Here is a 21413-nt window from a genome sequence, read left to right on the forward strand (position 1 = left end):
AAAATAGTTTCTATGCCAATGTAAAATGGAAAGGGAGATGATTCAGTTCTTTTGTTGAAGTCAAAACTTGTAATTTTTTCCCCCACTCAGTAGTGTTTAAATGCTAGATTGATGCCAAACTCAAAGAACATGGAGAACTTGGGGAAAGGCCAGAGACAGATAAACGATTAGTAATAGTTTGTTACAAGGGCCATGATTAGAGGCTGAAGAAAATGTGTTTATTAACCCTAGAAGAAGAGCATGCTACAGGATGAGAATGATAGCTCCCAGGTAGAAACAGGTAAAAAGGGTTCTCAGAGAAGAGAAGAAACATGGGGCCCATTTGGTTATAAATCCTAGCTTCGCTCCTGCTGGCTGTGTAACCTTAAACAAGACACGTAACATCTCTGAGCCTCAGTAATTGGAGATGATATTGCTTACCTGAAGATTGTTGTAAGGACTAAATATAATGCACATCAAGTGCAAGACATGATGCCTGGAGATAACTGGTGCTTAATAAGTGGTAATTAATAGTTTTTTTTAAACAAAGGATGGTGATCAAGTCATCTTTTTTTAAGGGAGGAGAAATGCACTCTTCCTATAATATACATATTTTAAATTAGCCATAAGAAATTTTCCTAACTATGAAGAGTTAAGTTTCCTTACTTCAAATTATTGCTGTTTTCTTGACTTACATCCAATTCAGTTCAAACATATATTAAGCATCCATCCACTGTGTGCCAGATATTGCCAGACACAATGCTGGAATGAATAAGACTCGGCCCTTGCTCTTCGGATGCCCACAACTTAGGATGGATGACCATTTGTCTGAGATATGGTATCTCCTACTTAAATCTCTTGGCTTCAGCTGGCCACTGCCATTCGACCCCCATAGTCTACCTAACCCCAGCATATTAATTTGCATCCTAGTTTTTGAGACCCTTTTCAAAGCCCCCCGTGAATAAATCTAGTCACGTACTACCCAGCAAAAGCCAAACAAATCGTGTGAAACAAGGTGTAGCCCCTGTGTCACAGACCCTCTTGTGTGTAAGTTCCCTTTTAATAATTCTGCCCATACTTCTACATAGATCACCTCCTGCCACAGCATTTAGGGCTTCCACTTATAATACCACTCAGCACCATTCTGCATTACCACAACCCATCCAACCTGTCACAATTGGGATGAGGTCTGAGCTGCCTTCAAGAGAGCTGCAAACTCCTGCTATCAGTGCTACAAAGCCCCACCCCACACACTGTTCACCTGATCTGGTCATACAAGCAAGAAACCTGGCTCCTGTCTTGCCACGGTCATCACCTGATCACATAAATTCAAAAACTAGCCCCTGTGGAGCCCAGAAATAAACCTCTGCATACGTCCTCAAATGATTTTTGCAAAGGGTGGCAAGACCATTCAATGAGGCAAGGACAGTCTTTCCAACAAATTACATTGGGAAAACTGAATTTCCACATGCAAAAGAATTAAGTTGCGGACTTCCCTGGTGGCACAGTGGTTGAGAATCCGCCTGCCAATGCAGGGGACACGGGTTCGAACCCTGGTCCGGGAAGATCCCGCGTGCCGCAGAGCAGCTAAGCCCATGAGCCACAACTACTGAGCCTGTGCTCTAGAGCCCGTGCTCCGCAGCAAGAGAAGCCACCACAATGAGAAGCTGGCGTAGCACAACGAAGAGTAGCCCCTGCTCACCACAACCAGAGAAAGCCGGCACGCAGCAACGAAGACCCAACGCAGCCAAAAATATATGTATTAATTAATTCATTAATTAATTTAAAAGAATTAAGTTGGACCCTAACTTTATACCACATAGAAAAATTAATTCAAAATGGATACAAACCCAAATGTAAGACCTAAAACTAAAATTCTTAGAGGAAAACATAAGGGAAAAGCTTCATGACATTGGATTTAGCAATGATTTCTTGGAATAAGAAAGCACAGGCAGCAACACAGGCAGCACAGGCAACAACAACAAAAAGGTAAATTGGAATACATTAAAATGTAAAACTTTTGTACATCAAAAGATAATCAGCAGGGGCTTCCCTGGTGGCGCAGTGGTTGAGAATCTGCCTGCTAATGCAGGGGACACGGGTTCAAGCCCTGGTCTGGGAGGATCCCACATGCCACGGAGCAACTAGGCCCTTGAGCCACAACTACTGAGCCTGCGCGTCTGGAGCCTGTGCTCTGCAACAGGAGAGGCGGCGATAGTGAGAGGCCCGTGCACTGCGATGAAGAGTGGCCCCCGCTTGCCACAACTAGAGAGAGCCCTCACACAGAAACGAAGAACCAACACAGCAAAAATAAATAAATAAATAAATGAACTCCTACCCCCCCCCCAAAATAAAAAGAATCAGCAGAGTGAAAAGGCAACCCACAGAACAGGAGAAAATATATGCAAATCATATATTTGATAAGGGGTTAATGGCCAGAATATATGAAGAACTCCTACAGCTCAACAACAAAAAAATCGATTAAAAAATGAGCCAAGGGTATTCCCTGGTGGTGCAGTGGTTGAGAGTCCGCCTACTGATGCAGGGGACACGGGTTCGTGCCCCGATCCGGGAAGATCTCACATGCCATGGAGCGGCTGGGCCCGTGAGCCATGGCCGCTGGGCCTGCGCGTCCAGAACCTGTGCTCCGCAACGGGAGAGGCCACAGCAGTGAGAGGCACGCGTACCGAAAAAAAAAAAAAAAAAAGAGCCAAGGACTTAAACAGATGTTTCTCTAAAGAAGATATTACAAATGGCCAGTAAGCACATGAAAAGATGTTCAGCATCACTAATCGAAACCACAGTTGCAAAGCACCTCACACCTATTAGGATGGCACTATCAAAACACAGAAAATAACTGTTGGCAAGAATGTGGAGAAATTGGAACCCTTGTGCCCTGTTGGTAGGAATGTAAAATGGTGCAGTGCCTATGGGAAACAGTATGGTGGTTCCTCAAAAAATTAAAAGTAGAATTACCATGTAACCCAACAATCCCACTTCTATATATATATATCCAAAAGAGTTAAAAAGTGGGGACCCAAAGAGATATTTGTACATATACGTTTATAGCAGCATTCATAATAACCAAAAGGTAGAAGCAACCCAAGTGTTCATCAGCACACGAATGGGTAAGCAAAACATGGTATATACATACAAAGTGATATTATTCAGTCTTTAAAAGGAAGGAAATTCTGACACATGCTATAACAACATAGATGAACCTTGAGGACATTATGGTAGTCGAAATAAGCTAGTCACAAAAGGACAAGGTATGATTCCACTTACAGGTACATGTAATTCATAGAGACAGAAAAGCTTCATGACATTGAATTTAGCAATGATTTCTTGGAATATGACAACGTATTCAGATTCATAGAGACAGAAAGTAGACTGGGGTTGCCAGGGTTTTAGTTTTACAAGATGAAAAGAGTTGTGTGGATGGATGGTGGTGATGGTAACACAGTGTGAATGTATTTAGTGCCACTGAGCTGTACACTAAAAAAGGTTAAGATGGTAAGTTTTGTGTTATGTGTATTTTTACCACAGTTAAAAAACAAAAACTAGCCCTGGTGTTCAGCCTGGCCTTCCCAAATCATGAACTTGCTGCCTTCTGTCTCTAGCTCTCAGCCCTTCCCGTCTACGTTCCATACACACCACCCTTCCTTCCACCAGTCTTCACTATGCCCAGCCCACTTGGCCTCAGCCTGGCATTTTGCATACACTCTCATTGCCCACTCCCAGGAGAGAGGGCTTAAGTACAAGAGATCCTGGGCTCCCACCACCATAGTACCTTCTCATAACACCCACCACTAAGAATGTACCATCAAACCCTTCACCAAGCAGACGTGGAAAAGTTTCAGACCTTCCACCAACCCTTGTGCGTGGGAGTGATGGGTAAATGGAGAGGACCTAAAGCAAATGTGTTACATTTGACTCCCCCCACACAGTGTGCTGGCGCAACAGAAAAAAACCACCCCAGCATTTGTTGAGGGTCTTAGTTGGAATTCTAGGCACTGCATTTACTCCAGCTCTCTGCCTCCTGCCTTTGGACAAAAAAGTTCATTTCCCTTTTTCTGATTCTTACATCTCCCTTCAGAGTTCATGCTCATCTTCTTACCTATTACCTTGGCTTCCCTGCTATTTCAATCCAAATATCCCTTCCAACTGTGGTCCCTAAGGCTTGGTCTTAAGGGGTGTCACAAATATGACACACATGGCAAACCTGGGAGGTAGGAGGCAATATAGGAAGGTCCGTGCTACCAATTTCAATATTTCCTTGACTTTAGAGACTATCTAGATTCTTTAGAATCTGTGACCAAGTTAAAAGTTTCGGTCATATAAAATGAGGCTATACACACTTTCTGTTTTGCTCTTTTTTATTTAAAAAGTTTATTATTTTGTTAGTTGCTTATCTCTGCCCACTCTATTCTGGACCTAATTATCCTAGATCCTTTCTGTACTCAAAGGTGGTTTGCAGCATCAGCATCACCAGGGAGGTTGTTAGAAATTCAGCTCAGTCCCCATCCCAGACGTTTTAAATCAGGATCTGCATTTTAACAAGATCCCCCGGTAATTCATATGCATATTGAAACTAGAATTGTTCTAGAAAGCTTCTAACTCCTGTTGGAGCAATGGATCTCACGACCTTGGCTGTTCATTAGAAGCACCTGGAAGCTCTTAACACGTTTTGATGCTTCAGGTCCCACCACCTGATTCTGATTTTATCCATCCACGGGGGCCCTGGGAATTGGTGTTTGTTTGTGATTCTCTCAGAGACTTTGATACTTAGCCAGGGTGGAGGACCATTGAGGGTATGACTTAAAGGAAACTATCACATAGAATTCCATGGATTTTGAACTGATTTGGAGTTGTAAAAAAGTAGAGTCAGATAGTTAAATCTGAATAGGTTTTGAACCTACATATATGAATATTAACTTGAAACTACAGATTATATACTCAGGAAAGGTCTTCTTAGTATATCAAATCTCTTAACTTCCTGGGACAAAAAAAGAAATATAGTGAGGGGAGAGAGAGGCACGGAGGAGGAGAGAGAGAGAACGAGAGATTAATAAAATACATATCAGAAAACAAAAAAAACCTATCGATTGTATGTATAAGCAATTTCTACTTAAAAGTCTTCCTCTCTTATTCCTTATCTGTGTCTTATTATCTTTTTCCTCAGTCCTTAGAGTGTCTCAACAGCTCTCTTCTATCAAATGGCGTCCAGGGCTTTCCACCCAGCCCATGCTCCTGTCCCAGCGCCCAAAGCTGGTGCTGCTTCCTGCTGCTGCCGAGGGCTCAGGTACAGGGTACTGGTGGGAGCAGCTGTTACTATCACTTTGGCTGGGCTTCCCTGGTGGCGCAGTGGTTGAGAGTTCGCCTGCCGATGCAGGGGACGCGGGTTTCTGCCCCGGTCCGGGAAGATCCCACATGCCGCGGAGCGGCTGGGCCCGTGAGCCATGGCCGCTGAGCCTGCGCGTCCGGAGCCTGTGCTCCACAACGGGAGAGGCCACAACAGTGAGAGGCCCGCGTACCGCAAAACAAAAACAAAAACTATCACTTTGGCTGCTGGTGCTATTTGGTTGATGCCCCAGGAAACTCACTGTACTAGTGCACTCTGCCCAGGCATGCTAGAATCCCAGCAGTGAGGACCTCAAGTTGTCCTTATACACACTTCTTGCAAATCAGCCATGGGGGCATGACGTAACGGCCCCAACACACATGCACTAGAACAACTTTAGTATCACCACACCAATCTGCAACTTCCAAAATTTCTTTAGCCTCTTCCCGTGTTTTTTCTTTTTCATTTGTCCTTTCAGAGGAGCCCAGCCAGAATTGATCATAATCTAAATGGGTTTACGAGTAGAGAACTTCACCTGCCAAGTGGGTCTTACTTTTCCTGAAGACATGTTTTTTCTTTTGTGATCATGCGTGAGTAGATGGGAGCCTCTTTACAAGGCCTGTGTAAACATTTATATAGTCACCTATATTCTTCATTTTTATCCCAGAAATTAGTGGGGTTTTTTTTTTTTTTCTGGCTACGTTGGGTGTTCATTGCTGCATGTGGGCTTTCTCTAGTTGCGGCGAGCAGGGGCTACTCTTCGTTGCGGTGCGCGGGTTTCCCATTGTGGTGGCTTCTCTTCGTTGTGGAGCACAGGCTCTAGGCGCGCGGGTTTCAGTAGTTGTGGCACGCGGGCTCAGTAGTTGTGGCTCGTGGGCTCTAGAGCACAGCCTCAGTACTTGGGGCGCGTGGGCTTAGTTGCTCTGCGGCATGTGGGATCTTCCAAGACCAGGGCTTGAACCTGTGTCCCCTGCATTGGCAGGTGGATTCTTAACCACTGTGCCACCAGGGAAGCCCCTATCCCAAAAATTAGTTTTTAAGAGGTTTAAATAGATTTTTAGTCAGTGTTAGAAAACATTTTTTAAAATACTTTAAAGTGAAATTCAATTTGTTTTATCAAATCTTAATTGAATTCCTGCTGTTACCATCAGAGGAAAATGACTAGCAGCTTCCGTATTGTTATTGAAATACTCATCTTCTTGATAAATATTTTGACATTCTTTGAAATGCCAAAAATATGCATGATGTGTACCATACAGTCAAGAATTAGAGCTCTTGCTTTGGCATAAAGCTTATTTCAGGTGCGAAAGGAGGCAGTTGATAATGCAGATAAGAAAGTAGAATTAGTAAAATAGTCATTTTTATGGATATAATATATTTCAAGATAGGGTCCTAATAACTTAATTTCTCTGCAACAAATGTACCCTAAATGATTGTGAGTCATTTTGGGTTTGTAATTTCTAGCTCCTAATTAAATATGAGCAATTGAGCAAGTCAATCTTTTTCTGCCTCAGAGTATTTATTTGTAAAATCAGGGAGTTGAACAAAGAGTCCGATAAGGTCCCTTTCAGCTCTAAAAAGTCAATGATTCTATAAATTCTCAGCTAAATTATATATTATCAAAAGGCAAAGACAGCATCTTCTATTCTGTCCCAACTCCTGGTTTTGCCATCATATGGGAAATAACAGAAATAAAGGCAATTAAAAATAGGAAAAAAAATTTTTGCCATCCTAACATTTGCAAGTGTTTTCATTTTATGCTCCATTCTGGTTCTTGAGCATATGTATACATAATTTTATATAATTACAAATAGGTCAAATTTTATATTTGACTTACCTTACTTAACATTATCTAACGTTTTTATATTATCATTATCACTCATAATTATAGTTTAAATGGCTACATAATATTCCATTTCATTGATGTACCATAGCTTACTTAAGTATTTCTGTATTTATAAATTTAGATTGCTTTTAATATTTGATAATATAAAAATGCTGCAGCAAACTTTATTCATATGAGTCTTCTTTTGAATAACTTTCAAAGAATAAATTCTAGGGATGTGATTACTGAGTTCAAGAGAGTCTCTTTACAGTTGTTTATAAGTACTGACAAACGGATTTCCTAAAAACTTACAATGATTTACATTGTTTTCACTATATCTGAGAGTGACAGTTTAACCACAGCCTCATCAAAGGTGTAGTATGAAAGGATACTTACTGTCAATGTACATTTCTTTGATTACTGGCAATCTTGAACACTTTTCCATTTGTGATTGCATTTTATCTTCTGTGAATTTTCTCATTGTCCCTTTTTCCATTTATCTGGCTGTGCAACCGTGGATGAGTCACCTAACCTCTCTGTGACTCTCTGTTTTCTCATTTGTAAACAGACTAATAATAGTGCCTATCTATAGAGTTATTGTTGGATTAAATGGATTTCTAAATGTAAAGCATATAGAAGAGTACCTGACACATGGAGGGCCTTCAAAAAAAAGTTAGAATTAGAGCTAGTAGTAGCACTGGTATTAGTTACCTAATAATATATTAGTGATTTTCTTTATAATTTATATGATTTTTTCTAGTTCTTGTATAAATGCATACCTATCTTTGATTAACTTATAGAAGACCTTTTTATATAATATAGATGTAAGTCCTTCAGTCTACTGGGTTTGGTAAGGTAGCTTCCCATTTCTTGTTTTAATTTCTGTATTTTGCATGTGTATGTGTACACACACACAAGCATATGAGTCCATACTTTCTCACAAATCCAGAAACACAGTGTCTATGCAAAAGGGGTAGCTCATAAAAATGTTTATTGCAGACAGTGCCTAGAATGGCACGCCCAGCTCACTTGAAGAACTGTTCAACCAAGTCATTTAGAAAAATAACAAATAAACAAAACCAGAAGCAAAACCAAACCACATACATACACTCACTTATAAAACCAAAACCAAAAACAAACCATGTAAATACATGCACATTGCAAATAAACAAAACTGTGGAGGTTTTAAGCCAGAGAGATGAAAGATAGCCAGATGTAAGCCATGGAAATTTCTCTTTAAGAGTAATTGACTCTTTGTGTGCAATCGTTGCCTGATTTCTGGCACACTGAGATCTGACTTAGACCACTCAGGAAAAACAAAAAGGTGGCATCGATAAATAAATTGCCTTTGGGAGTAAGAGAACTCAGAGTCCACATCAGCATGGATGGAAGAAATCCTTAGGGGGGGAATTCAGAAGGGATATAGGGAGCTCAGAAGAGCAAAGTTAGCCATGTTCAAGACCCAAGTTAATCGTCTATACAGTGAATGAATTGAAAGAAAAGGATAAAGAGAAATTTAAAAATAGTAATATGAGTAGTGGGAGGAACTGAAAAAGCCCGCTGCCCAGATGAGGATTGGAAACTATTTAAACTGGATAATACAGTATGTGTTTTGGCTCTGAGAAAACAGAAGTTGAACTTTTGAGTAGTAATCAGGACTTGGTCTCAAAGTATTTGCAAATAGTGCTGATATGAAGAACAGATGCTGACATTATTGCCAGTGGAAATCGCAACGTGATAGTTGGAGTGTGAGACCGAAAGAAACCACAGGGAATTTTTGTGGAAAGCTCGGCATTGAAAATGATTTATGGTTGACTTAAGAAGGAGACAAGGAAAATAAGGCTGCAGTGTATATACCATCTGACGGCTGCAGACAAAGGATGTAAACAGCCATAGCTCTCCAACCTCTTGGAAATCAGAGCTCTGCTCATACAGAAAGGCTCCAGAATGTTTGTCTGAGTTAAGCACATACTTCTTTTTTAGTATCTAAGAATAGTTATCCTCCTTTCCTCTCTCATTACTGTTTGGGTATCCTTAAAAATCCTCACCAGCCATTAAGCACTGTGAAATTACCCAAAGAGATCTGCAGCGTACTTTATGACCTTCTAAACAGGATCAGAGGAACCTCGCACAAGGCCCTAGGCTTGAAAGGTGAGCAGCTCTATTTTGTTATTGTTATATGTGTGAAGTACTTTTTTTTTTTTTAAAGAAGATGTTGGGGGTAGGAGTTTATTAATTAATTAATTTATTTTTGCTGTGTCGGGTCTTCGTTTCTATGCGAGGGCTTTCTCTAGTTGTGGCAAGCGGGGGCCACTCGTCATCGCTGTGCGTGGGCCTCTCACTATCGCGGCCTCTCTTGTTGCGGAACACAGGCTCCAGACGCGCAGGCTCAGCGGCCATGGCTCATGGGCCTCGCTGCTCCGCGGCATGTGGGATCCTCCCAGACCAGGGCACAAACCCGTGTCCCCTGCATTAGCAGGCAGATTCTCAACCACTGCGCCACCAGGGAAGCCCTGTGTGAAGTACTTTTATTCTAGAAAACAAGTTGGGGGATTCAGGAGAGTCAGGTGAGTCTTCCAGAAACATCTGATGAAGTATGCTGCGAAGGTGAATTGAGGCAGAAAAGATGTGACCATTCCTTATTGTCACTTAAGTTATATCCTCTCTTCAAAGGGCAGAGAACCAGCAGCGCCTCTCAGATAGGAAGTAGGAACTTTTTGAGCTGCCCTAAAGGGAGTCTGCATTTGAAATGGGAAAAGACAGATATATTTGGCTAAAGGCAGTAGGGTTTTCATATGAGACACAGACTTTGGGGATGTTGATGTTGAGCCTTAAGTCCTCAGAACCGCTGAAGAAATGAGGCTCATATAAGGAGAATAAATGAACAACAAACAACAACAAAGAAGCATCTCCAAAAGATAGGAACAGTGAGTTTTAATATCTGTCCAGTGACAACACTTATAGAATAGCAAGGGCAACAGATGAGATAAGGAAAATAAAACTGGGCTCTGTGCCCAGGAACCTGAACCAACTAAGCCAATCAGTGGCCAGATTTTCGTTACCTTGGAAAATGGATCCAGGTTCTCTCAATGTGTCTGTTTATAGGCATTCTCACACACATATCTCACCAGCACCCTCCCCATTATCGCCTAGTTGAGTTTCCTTTGAAAACTTTTCATCCCAAAGCCTAAGACTACAGAGATCTATCCAAATTTGTACCAGAATAACTAGGAAGATTCAACTGTACTCTAAGTGGTCAGGATGTCCATTTCAGGTGTAGTCCAAAAGGCCTGACGTAGCTAGGGCAGATGGAAAGGTGAGGACTCTCTATCCGCTTGCATTGCTCTCTCCACTCTCCTTTCCTTGGCGGAATCCTAATCAGTGTTCAGGACCCACTCAGGTGTTCCCTATTATCTTCTCTCCCTAAACCCCACAGGTAGAGAGAGCTCTGCTTCCATAGCATCTTACGCATGGCACTGATTATGCATTTACTACATTATTTTGTAATGGGCTGCTTGTCCATATTTTTTACTGGAGCATCCACTCCATGATGGGAGAGATAAGATCTTTCCTCTCTGTATCTCCAGCCCCAACACAGTATCTAGAACTGCACTATCCTGTATGGTAGCCACCAGCCACATGTGGCTATTGAGCATTTGAAATGTGGCTAGTTCAAATTGAGACATGTAAAATACACATCGGGTTTTGTCATATGAATAAGAGAATGTAAAATATCTCCTAAGTTTTTATATTGATTACACAGTAAAATGATAATGTTTTGAATATGAATTAAAATATATTATTAAAATTAATTGTATCTGTTTCTTTTTACTAGTAAAAAGCTTAAAATTATATTTCAATTGGACAGGACTGGTCTAGAACATAGCAGAGGCTTGTTCAAGTCAGAGTCTTAGCAGGAAAAAGAAGATATACTCAGTTTAGATTTTGAAGAGATGTTAATGAAGGGACAATTCACAGAAGTGTGGTTAAAGAAATCCACAAAGGAAGCTGAAGCACCAAGACACTAGCAACAGAGGGGAGCAGTTAACAGTCTAAAAAAGAAGGGGAGGAAATGATGTTACTAGAGTTGATGAGCACTGGAGGTGCCGTAGAGGATCACCTAGCAGCAGTTCTAGTTACAGAGGGACCCAGTCACTGCCAGAACCAGGAACCAAGCAGGGAGAGAACTCACCTTTGATCTCTGCTCTGCTCCCACCAGCTGTAGGGAACCAAAAGTCTAAGGGCAAGGGACCCTGATTGATGTGCCTCCCAGGGCCCTAAGCAGTGCAGAGTAAAGTGGAGAATAAATAGATTAGAGCAGGAGGGGGCAGAAGTTGAAGAATAACTAGCACAGAGCTCAATAAATATGTTAAATGAATGAATGAAATAAAAGTAGCCAATGGGGAGAGAATGGAGGACAGTGATAAATTAATTTTTTCCCACCTGGGATATTTTTGCAACAGTATTTTTCAAACTGTCTGTGACACTGAGTTTAGTGAAATTAGGTGTTCCATAGACATTTCTTCCTTTGTCTTAAATATATATATTTCCTAACTATTTAAAAGACTCTGCTAAAACACAACATGCACACACACCCACACACACACACACACGTGTTCTATATCAAAATTGTGACCACACTGGAAACAAGTCATCATCAACTTGTGCTTCCAGGTGAATTTGTTTTTGTGCAAGCCTAAAAATAAGAATCCTCCTGCCTCTTCTGTACTTTTATTTGAATGTCTTAAATGATCATGAATTAAGAAGGCTTAGGTCTGCATTAATCTCTTATAAAAATTCGGATCTACGTGCATAGCTCAAGGAAGTAACACACGTGCATAGCTCAAGGAAGTGCCCAGCAAGGATCAGGCATGTGAATTTGGCACATGTCCTCATGTCTCATCATGTTACATCATTTTACAGCATGCTTCTGATATAAACAAGATACATAGACATGATATGTTAAGGAATGTGACGATTGCCGATATTGTTAGGAATTCAATTTGAAATACACTTCTGGCCTTTGCTTCTTCTGTTCCCTATGCCTAAGAGGCTTTTCCTTCAGTTCTTGGCAAGGTTGAGATTAGAATGTTCCTCAGTCCTTTCCTCCTTTAACTGTCAACTCAAATGTTTACTCCTCAGGAAGGGCTTCCCTGACCATTTGATAGCTTAATTAGGTGTCCCTCCGCATTCTCTATTTCAGCCTTATTTTACTGCCTTCATAGCACTTACCACAATTTGTAACTTTTAATTGTCTCTTTATTGGTTTTTGTCTGTTGCCTTAATAAAAATTTAAGTCTCATCATTGCAGGGACTGGCTACTTAGCATGGGAAGGGCACTACTGTAAGAGCTTTGCCTATATTAATTCATCTACTCAGAATAACCTTGTGCAGGTCTTTTTGACCCCGCTTTTAGAAATGAGGACACTGAGGCACAGAAAGGTTAAGTAATCTGATAAAGGTCAAATAGCTATTATGTGGGAGAGCAGGGATTCAAACTCAGGAAGGATGGCTCCAGTTCCTTTATTCAGGGGGGCACACATACAGCAGCATATTTGATATTGAAAGCTTCAGACTCCAGGCCCCAAAGTGCTAACAGTAATACCTGCTAACATTTATTGAAAGCTTCCTATGGTGCTGTGTTTTATGTGATTATTATTATTACTACAATAACCTTATGGGATAGGTACTATTATTATCCCCATTTTACAAAGGAGGAAATTGAAACCTAGAGAAATTAACACCTTTCCCAAGATCATACAGCCAAAAACATGGCAGAATAGGAATTTGAACCTAAGCTCCTAACCATGATGCTCTATGGCCTGCCTGGAATCCTGATTGTGCTATGTGCCACGCCTTTCCGTGTCTGGGATCATGTGTGATTGGACATATATTTCATCTATATTTTGGAAGAATATTCACTTGCTGAACACATCTGTGTTCTCTGGGTGGAGAGCTGAAGGGCAGGTTTATATCGATAAGTTCATCCTGAGCAGAGGTTACCAGGAAATCTCGTGCTTTTTCTAATCTGTACACTCATGTCCTCTCCAAATGGTGTTCTTCTTGGGCCTCCCAGACTAGGGCAGTTTACAGTATCATTTTCCTATGGAAAAATCTGGGAAACTCACACGTATGTGGAAATTAAACAGTATGCACCTACATAATCAGTGGGTCAAAGAAGGAATCAGAAACTATTTTGAGATGGATGAAAATGAAGATACAACTTACCAAAACTTATAGGATGCAGCTAAAGCCTCCTGTGCACAGAATACGTATGCATGTTGAACTTATTTCTGTCCTCTCCTTCACTTGATTCATTTTCTTATCTACTTAACCAGCACTTACTGAAGGCCAACTCTGGGCCAGGCACCCTGCTGAGATTTAGAGATACGGATGACCAGAACGTAGTCACAGCCCCCTAGGGATTAGCTAGGCAGATGGAGCACATAAACTGATTACTTGGTTAAGTGCTTACACCAGGATTCTAGTCAGCAAGGCTGGAAGAAGAGTGCTGTTCTTTTGGTCTGTTACTATCTGACTTTGTCTTTTATTTTACTCTCCTCCAGCTTGCCTTTTCTCTTAAGGACTTCCTTTCCTGGCTACCTCGTGTCCCCTTTCTTTCCCTACCATCCGCAATTCCAGATGATCTCTTTTGTGAGTTTTGTACAATTAAAGTTTGAAACCCGAGTACTGGAATCTGGATTTAATCTTTGACACCAACCTCCCATCCCCACCCTGTCCCCAGCTGATGAATGCTCAGGGAACAGAGATTAGTGATAACATGAGCCTAAGGAAAATTGAATTAGACAGTCATTAGTTCGTCACCACTTCCTATTTCCCTGCTTTCCACAAAAGTTAGGATCTCTTCCAAAGCCACATAGGAATGATTTTTTTTTTTAATTTTCTGAATTCTCTTCTCCACCTCCACTGGCACAATATTACAAATAGATGTCTTCTGACTTCTCATCTGCTGTCCCTAGAATTGTGGAATGTTGTTTTGAAATTCTTCTTTCGATTTTTGTATCCAAATTTATATCCCCAATTCCTAGCATACTGCCTGCCACATAATAGATGTCCAATAAATACATGTGAAAATAAATCCAAAGTAAAAAGAGGGGAAAAAAATCAGTAGATCATTTTTGCATGAACGAATTTGCTATATTTAAATTTAGGAGGTTATGTGGCAGTTTCATCCCTGAATTATGTGGTCCTCAAGGCCAGGAACTAGTCTTCATTCTTCTATGTATCCTCCCCTACCCTGTACCTAACACAATACCTGGTGCAGAACAGAATCTTAATCCATACTTGTTGAATAAAGAATGAATAATTATCATTAAATAAATATCAGTAAATATCTGTGTTTGATGTGGATTTATATCAATAACGTTACCGTAAATATTTTCTGGAATAAGGTATAAATAACTTAGGTACATAAACTATAAATAGTATTAGAAGAATGTCTGTGGAGAAGAAGGGACTACACTGGTGTCCTGCTCTGGGAACCCACCGTTTAAAATGGGTGTGTCTACTTCTGTCTTATTCTCCTCCAGAAAAACTGGAGGCAAACTTTGGAGATGGCTTTGCACATGAAATGGGAGTACAAGCGTGTGAACATGTGGCTGTGGGATTTTTGTCAATGTAGTCATTTCTTTCCAAACACTTGAAAAATATTTTTCTTTTATATTTTCCATTCTATTGCCATTGCCTCTCTGCTTTCTCCTCATTTCACATTTAAATTCTATAAATCGTCCAGTTAATGTGGACATGCATAATAAGTGGGCCCAGATCTTATTCTAAATGGAAGCCAGAGCCAGTGTCCAGCCACTAGGATTGCATAATTACCCGGAGAACAGAGTTGTGTTTTCTGTAAGGGCTTTTATCAGCATCTGTGAAGCCCCAGATGTATGTTTCGGCATTAGACAAGGAAAAAGATTTATGAAACACATATCTCCTCTTTCCTGGGGAAAAAAGAAAATCTTTTCTTTTGCAAGAAGACTTAGTGTGTGAGTACATCCCAGCCCTTAAGGGAAAGAAAGAAAATTATATCAGAAATCTATGCATACTAAAATAATATTCGCTCAAAATGGGGAATGATTGATTCTTTCCATATGTTCTTATCCTATTTCAATTTAAATTAATTTTGCAGGAGTCATTAGCCATCTCCACAAAATTTGCTGGGTTTGCTCCTAACGCTGGCTTTGGCACACCTGCAGCCAATGCATGTCTTTATGGTTAATCTGTAGGAACCAAAATTAATTTCAGTAAAACAAGCAAATGGTCCTCAGGAGCCCTTACTCATATGTCTGGTTAGCATTCACCAGGGGCAGAAAACAGCCTGACAAGGGTGATAGAAACATTGCAAGGGATCTTTTCTAAGTTCTCTCACTTATCTTTTTTTTTTTTTAATTTGCAGGTACAAAAATTCCATTTGTAATTCTTTAATTCCAAGGGCAATGGGTGTCTTGGGGTCTCAGAATTCAGAACAGGTGGCCAGCGGGGACATGATATTATGCTTGCGAGTCATGGCAGGTGCAGAAGGAGGGCAAGCAGTTAAAAGTTTGGCCAGCTCTCCTTTTCTCGCTTTCTATGCTTCCTTTTGCTCTTCTAGATGAGTATACAGTTACACGAGCTGAATTCGTTATCTCCCAAAGCTGTGCGGTTGTACATCCAGGAAAAAGACTTGATTACTCAACCCATGTTTCCAGGAGCCTTATTTGGGTTCTTTTGTGCAGCAGAAGCAAAAGTGCTGAGTGTACCCTCTATTTGTTTTGCGATTTGCCGACACATTACTTGCTATCACTCTGGTTTCAATAGACGATCTTTCCACTGAGGTTTTAGCAAGTCTATATTTAGAAAACAATAAAAGATGTATACGATAGAAAAACTAAGGGGGAGCAAAAGTGCACTGAGGAGGAGAGAGAAGGGCAAGAGACAGTCACGAATCCCTTCCAGTGACAGCAGCTGTCCCTGGCTTCCAGGCTTGATTTCTTTCTTACCCTGCCAAGGATTTCACTGTACAATGTGGAGTTATTAAATGTGGAGATGAGGGAAGGAACTATTGTTCCTTTCCTGCAGGAAAACATAGCTCCAGTTCTCCACGGTGTCCTCAGAGTGAGCTTTGCCAGGGCATACAGCAGACACAGTGTGAGAATCCGGGGACTGATGTGTCAGCTGCAAAAGGCATATCCATGTGGCTGTTATGACCACGTATAATCTCCTTTGTCGGGGCTTTGTCAGCACAGGAGCTGCTAGTAGGTCGATGACTTCTTTCCCCACCAGGAGTAGTTTGTATGGCTCTTCTGCAAGCTGTTGCCAGATACTTAGGTTTGGGGATTTCTGAGGTGGATGTAACCAGAATAGGCTCTGGTTTGTCTCCACTGATTTTGATGCTTTGAAAAGAAAAACAGAGAAAATACTCAGAAGTTTTTTTGTTGTTGATTTTTAATAAAAAAGAAGGAGGAAGGATAGCCTGAAAGTAAAAAAGGAATGGCAGTTGAGATGGGCTAGTTCCTTGACCTATATAGCTATAAATATTTCATTGTCCATTATATCAGATAATAATAGGTTTATTTGATTGTCTGTGGGTTTGGTATAAGTTTATCTACCTTTACATGGCCTCTTTAATGCTGTATGGAATATTGTAAACTTTTAACTTATGTACACATATATTTACTTACTTGTCTTACACTATACCTAGCATAGGGACACTGTGTTAAGTTGGGTACTTAACAAATCGATATAGGAGTTGCCATAGCTACTAACTTATAATAACTGTAGGATATACATAGACATTTTCTTTGGTATTAAAAATAAAATGAAAAAAGAGAAGAAAAAAGTCTTTGGCAAAAAAAATGTATATATATATGATGTCTGTATAACCTTAAGACGTTTAATTGAATACATATCTCTTCCTTGAAAAATTAAAGGCCCATGCCCATTTGAAGTAATATGATTAGGAGAAAAAAACAATTGTGTGATGAAGTAGCTTCTGTCAGGTAGCTGCTGCCTGGTTAGACATCACCACATGACTAGCCCTATCTCAAAACATCAAATTCTGGTGTAATAAGAAGGTAACCCTAAATGTCCACTCATCTATTGGGGGACATAATTTTCTTCCAGCATCAGGTTGCCTTTTGCTTTCTGGGCAGAAAGTCTTGGATATAACTTTTTTTTTTAATTGAAGTATAGTGTTATACAAGATTGTGTTAGTTTCAGGTGTATAGCAAAGTGATTCAGTTTTATATATTTTTTCCAATTCTTTTCCATTATAGATTGTTACAAGACATTGAATATAGTTCCCTGTGCTATACAGTAAATCCTTGTTGTTTATCTATTTTATATATGTTAGTGTGTATCTGTTAATCCCATACTCCTAATTTATCCCTCCCTCGTCCAAACTCTTTGTTAACTGTTTCTCTTCAGGCCAGACTCCGTGGATTTTCTCGGAGAAAGAAAGTGGGCTATAGCTTGTGTCTGCGTCGTGGCCTCCGTGCAGACTAGCCAACAAAAAATACTGCTAGGAGTCTGGAACCTTGAGTTCCAGTCCTGGCCCAGCTATCCTTGTTAGCTCTAGGCAAATTAACTTCATCTCCTAGAACCTCAGTTTCTCATGGGTGTAAAGAGGGTACTACTTCTGGATGCTTCAAAAGACCATTTGACAAAGTAGCAGGTGACATTACAGTAAGAGCTAAGGCTTTGGAGTCAGCCAACAAGGTTAATTCTTCAGCAAATATTTATTTAGCATCTGCTATACGCCAGGTACTGTTCTAGGTGCTAGAGATGCTGCCCTCATGAACCTCACATTTTAATGGTGGGGAAGGTAATCAATATTGGTCTGTGACCTTGGGCAAATCATCTAGCCTGTCTAAGCTTGTTTTTTCCAACTATAAAATGAGCACTGTCATAACGTTTCAAGATTTGTTGTCAGGATTAGACACAATGGTATTTAAATCACCTATTATACAGTAAGGGTTCAATTAATGCTATGTAACTAATACTATACAACATGTGGGGGAAATGCTTTTACAATTGTGTAATGCTATCCAGATATGTGAATTATTAGTTTTTCATCTCTCCTCTGTACTGTTTGCCTTTAAAGCCACAGACTGTCACAAAATTACACTGTAGAGTTCATCACTTTCCTTCTCTTTATCTCCTTAAAAGGGATTTTATTTAGTAAAGAAACACTTTTTTTGAGTACCTATGAGGCTGGCATGGGGATATGGAAATAAATGAGATTTTAGGATCAAAACAGTTAACACTTGGATTTCATCAGGGTTCTCACTTTGGAGGGCTTATCCTTCTTTAGTTTATATTTGTTCTTAACTGTTTAGAAAGAAAGAAAGGAAAACAGCCCTCTCCTTGGCAAGTGAGTTAAATTGAGTTTTGCTAGCAAGATTGAAAGCTTTGTCTATAAGACCCCAGGCAATCTCACTTACTCAAGATGAAACAGATGATAGAAAATATATTTCCTGTAGCTGTCCTAGAGGTAAATGTTCAATCTATCAATACCCTTTGCAAGAAGAGAAAGTCCGTCATGTACTGTGCCCAGTCATGTGATCACTATTGTTACAGATGTTTCAGAGGATGTACATAAAAGGAAGAAGATATTCCAGGAGATATAGATCAGTATAAGATGTGACGCCTGCCCTGGGGGCAGGAGGTGGAATGCACTTGTTAATTTACTCATTCATTTATTCTAGAAAAATGTGTTTAGTAACCGTGGCCTTGAAGGAATTGCTCTGGGTACTGGGTCTACAAGTGAGAGAACCAACAAAGTGGGAGAACATTTACTGAATACCTATTGTGTACCAGGCACTGTCTATCACTTTACTTACATCATCTCAACTTATTCTCCCATCAACCTTAAAAAAAAGTTGTAGTCTTTGACCTCAGAGAGTTAACTGGGGTTGTGACAGGACAGAGAACAATACACAGTGGGAGAAGCACTGCTGTGAAGGAACAGGCCCAGAGCTGATGAGCTCAGTAGGGAGGAAATAATTCGCTGCCCCCAGAGAGTAGGGGCAGCCTTCACAGAGGTGGTGGTATTCTAGTTTTTAAGCAGGAACGAGACATGTGAAAGAGATCACTACTAGTTAGGCAGAGATACAGACAACAGACAGGGATTGATGGCACAGACTGTAAGTGCTGCAGGAGCCAGGGAAACTCTAGGCTCTCAGAGCACCAAGCTGCCCCTCCCTTCCTAAGCAGTCACCTAGAGTTGTTGCCTCAACTGAGATTGATTTCCCTGAGATAATGACACTGGGACACAGATTTCTAGCCCAATTCATGGTGCACATGGGGCCTCTTTTATAACTCTTTCTCTGTTTTATGAAGAAAGTAGGTCCCTTCTGCCCTATGCTCTATGTTAGAGTCAGGAGCTGATCTTTGTATGAATGCCATGCTAGATCTTGATTTGTTTTATGTTGATGACATTTAGGAATGAGAAGTGGGAAACAAATTGATCCTCTCTATGTCCCACTGTTGGGTCTTGGATGAAGTGGCCTTCTTGAAGCTTTTCGTCTTGCAGTTGGAAGGTATTATATAAATTAAACACTTACCCGTGGAGCCAGATAGACATGAGTTCAAGTTCCACATCTGCCCCTTATTAGCTGGGTAATCTTGGGCAGGGAATCTCTTCACCCAAATTTGGTTCATGGGATTGAACCAAACTCTGAGAGGTGGAGATACAGCTCTAAATTTAGAGCCCACCAAAGAAAAATTCGGAGAGGGCTCCTTTATCCTTCTACTCTTTGAATAAACAGGTATAACGCAGTGACCCCACCTGGAGCATTAAAGCCATAGAGAAAGAGGAAAAGCAGCCACAGCTACTCTCTAGCTAGTTTGCTCTCCATTGCCTAATTCAACAGCTAAATATACCCAATCCTCAAGGAAATCATTACAGTTTTTTGCAATAAATATTGTATGCAGTCCCCTTGGTTTTGGAGGTCTGTGATTATATTCAGAAAATAGCCTTTATTTGAAATAGTTAAACTTGTAATAGGTAAGACGCTGGAATCTTTCAATCTACAATAATAGTAGTAGTAATAATAGATTAATTGGGGGGTGCTTACTGCCAGGCATTATGTTAAGTAATTTATCATGAATTAACTCATTTAATCTTACAGTCACCCTATTATGTAGGTGCTATCATTATGTCTGTTTTAAGATAAGGAAATTAAGACACAGAAAGGGACAGTGGCTTGCTGGACTGGCCGAACTGGAATTTAAACCCAGGCTGTCTGCTTCAGTGCCACAAACCACTCTCCAGTTCTACAAGCCAACTTCTTTAAAAATAATTGTAATAATAATATTGTGTGTCTTCTAATTATAAAAGTAAGTCATGGTAGGAATTTTTGAAAATAGCAAAAGGGGTAAGGAAGCCCAAATTATTCATATTTTTATTACCCAAGGATAATGTTTATTAATATTTGAGTCTATTTCCTTTTGGAAATTAAACTATACATATAATTCTCTTTTGAAATAGCGTAACCCTGCATGTAACTTTTTAGACTTAATGTTAAAATTTGAGCATTTTCCCGTGTTATTAAATATTCTTATAAACCACAGATTTTAATGGCTGCAAATATTCTAGTTACCAGGAGGTACCATAATTTACTTTTATTTATTTATTTATTTTTACATTTTTATTTATTTACTTTTGGCTGCGTTGGGTCTTCGTTGCTGCACACGGGCTTTCTCTAGTTGCGGTGAGTGGGGGCTACTCTTCGTTGTGCTGCACAGGCTTCTCATTGCGGTGCTTCTCTTGCTGTGGAATGCGGGCTCTAGGTGTGCGGGCTTCAGTAGTTGTGGCTCACGGGCTCTAGAGTGCAGGCTCAGTAGTTGCGGCGCACAGGCTTAGTTGCTCTGTGGCATGTGGGATCTTCCTGGACCAGGGCTCGAACCCATGTCCCCTGCATTGGCAGGTGGATTCTTAACCACTGTGCCACCAGGGAAGCCCCATAATTTACATTTTTTAAAAAAATTATTTATTTATTTTTGGCTGCATTGGGTTTTTGTTGTTGCACACGGGCTTTCTCTAGTTGTGGTGAGCGGGGGCTACTCTTTGTTGCGGTGAGCAGGCTTCTCACTGTGGTGGCTTCTCTTGTTGCAGAGCACGGGTTCTAGGTGCACGGGCTTCAGTAGTTGTGGCATGTGGGCTCAGTAATTGTGGCTTGTGGGCTCTAGAGCACAGGCTCAGTAGTTGTGGCGCATAGGCTTAGTTGCTCCGCGGCATGTGGGATCTTCCTGGACCAGGGCTCGAACCTG

At 40.6% G+C, this 21413-nt stretch overlaps 1 protein-coding gene across 1 annotated transcript in view; it reads left to right on the forward strand.

The window, feature by feature from the left end:
* METTL8 (methyltransferase 8, tRNA N3-cytidine) overlaps positions 1-21413 on the forward strand; it is a 152396-nt gene that overhangs the window by 87278 nt on the left and 43705 nt on the right. Inside the window, exon 13 of the mRNA XM_060016601.1 lies at positions 5162-5281. Within this exon, the coding sequence (XP_059872584.1) occupies positions 5162-5281 (120 nt within the window). The remainder of the gene's footprint in view (positions 1-5161; positions 5282-21413) is intronic.

The sequence above is a fragment of the Delphinus delphis genome, chromosome 7 (assembly GCF_949987515.2).
Source record: "Delphinus delphis chromosome 7, mDelDel1.2, whole genome shotgun sequence".
NCBI lineage: Eukaryota > Metazoa > Chordata > Mammalia > Artiodactyla > Delphinidae > Delphinus > Delphinus delphis.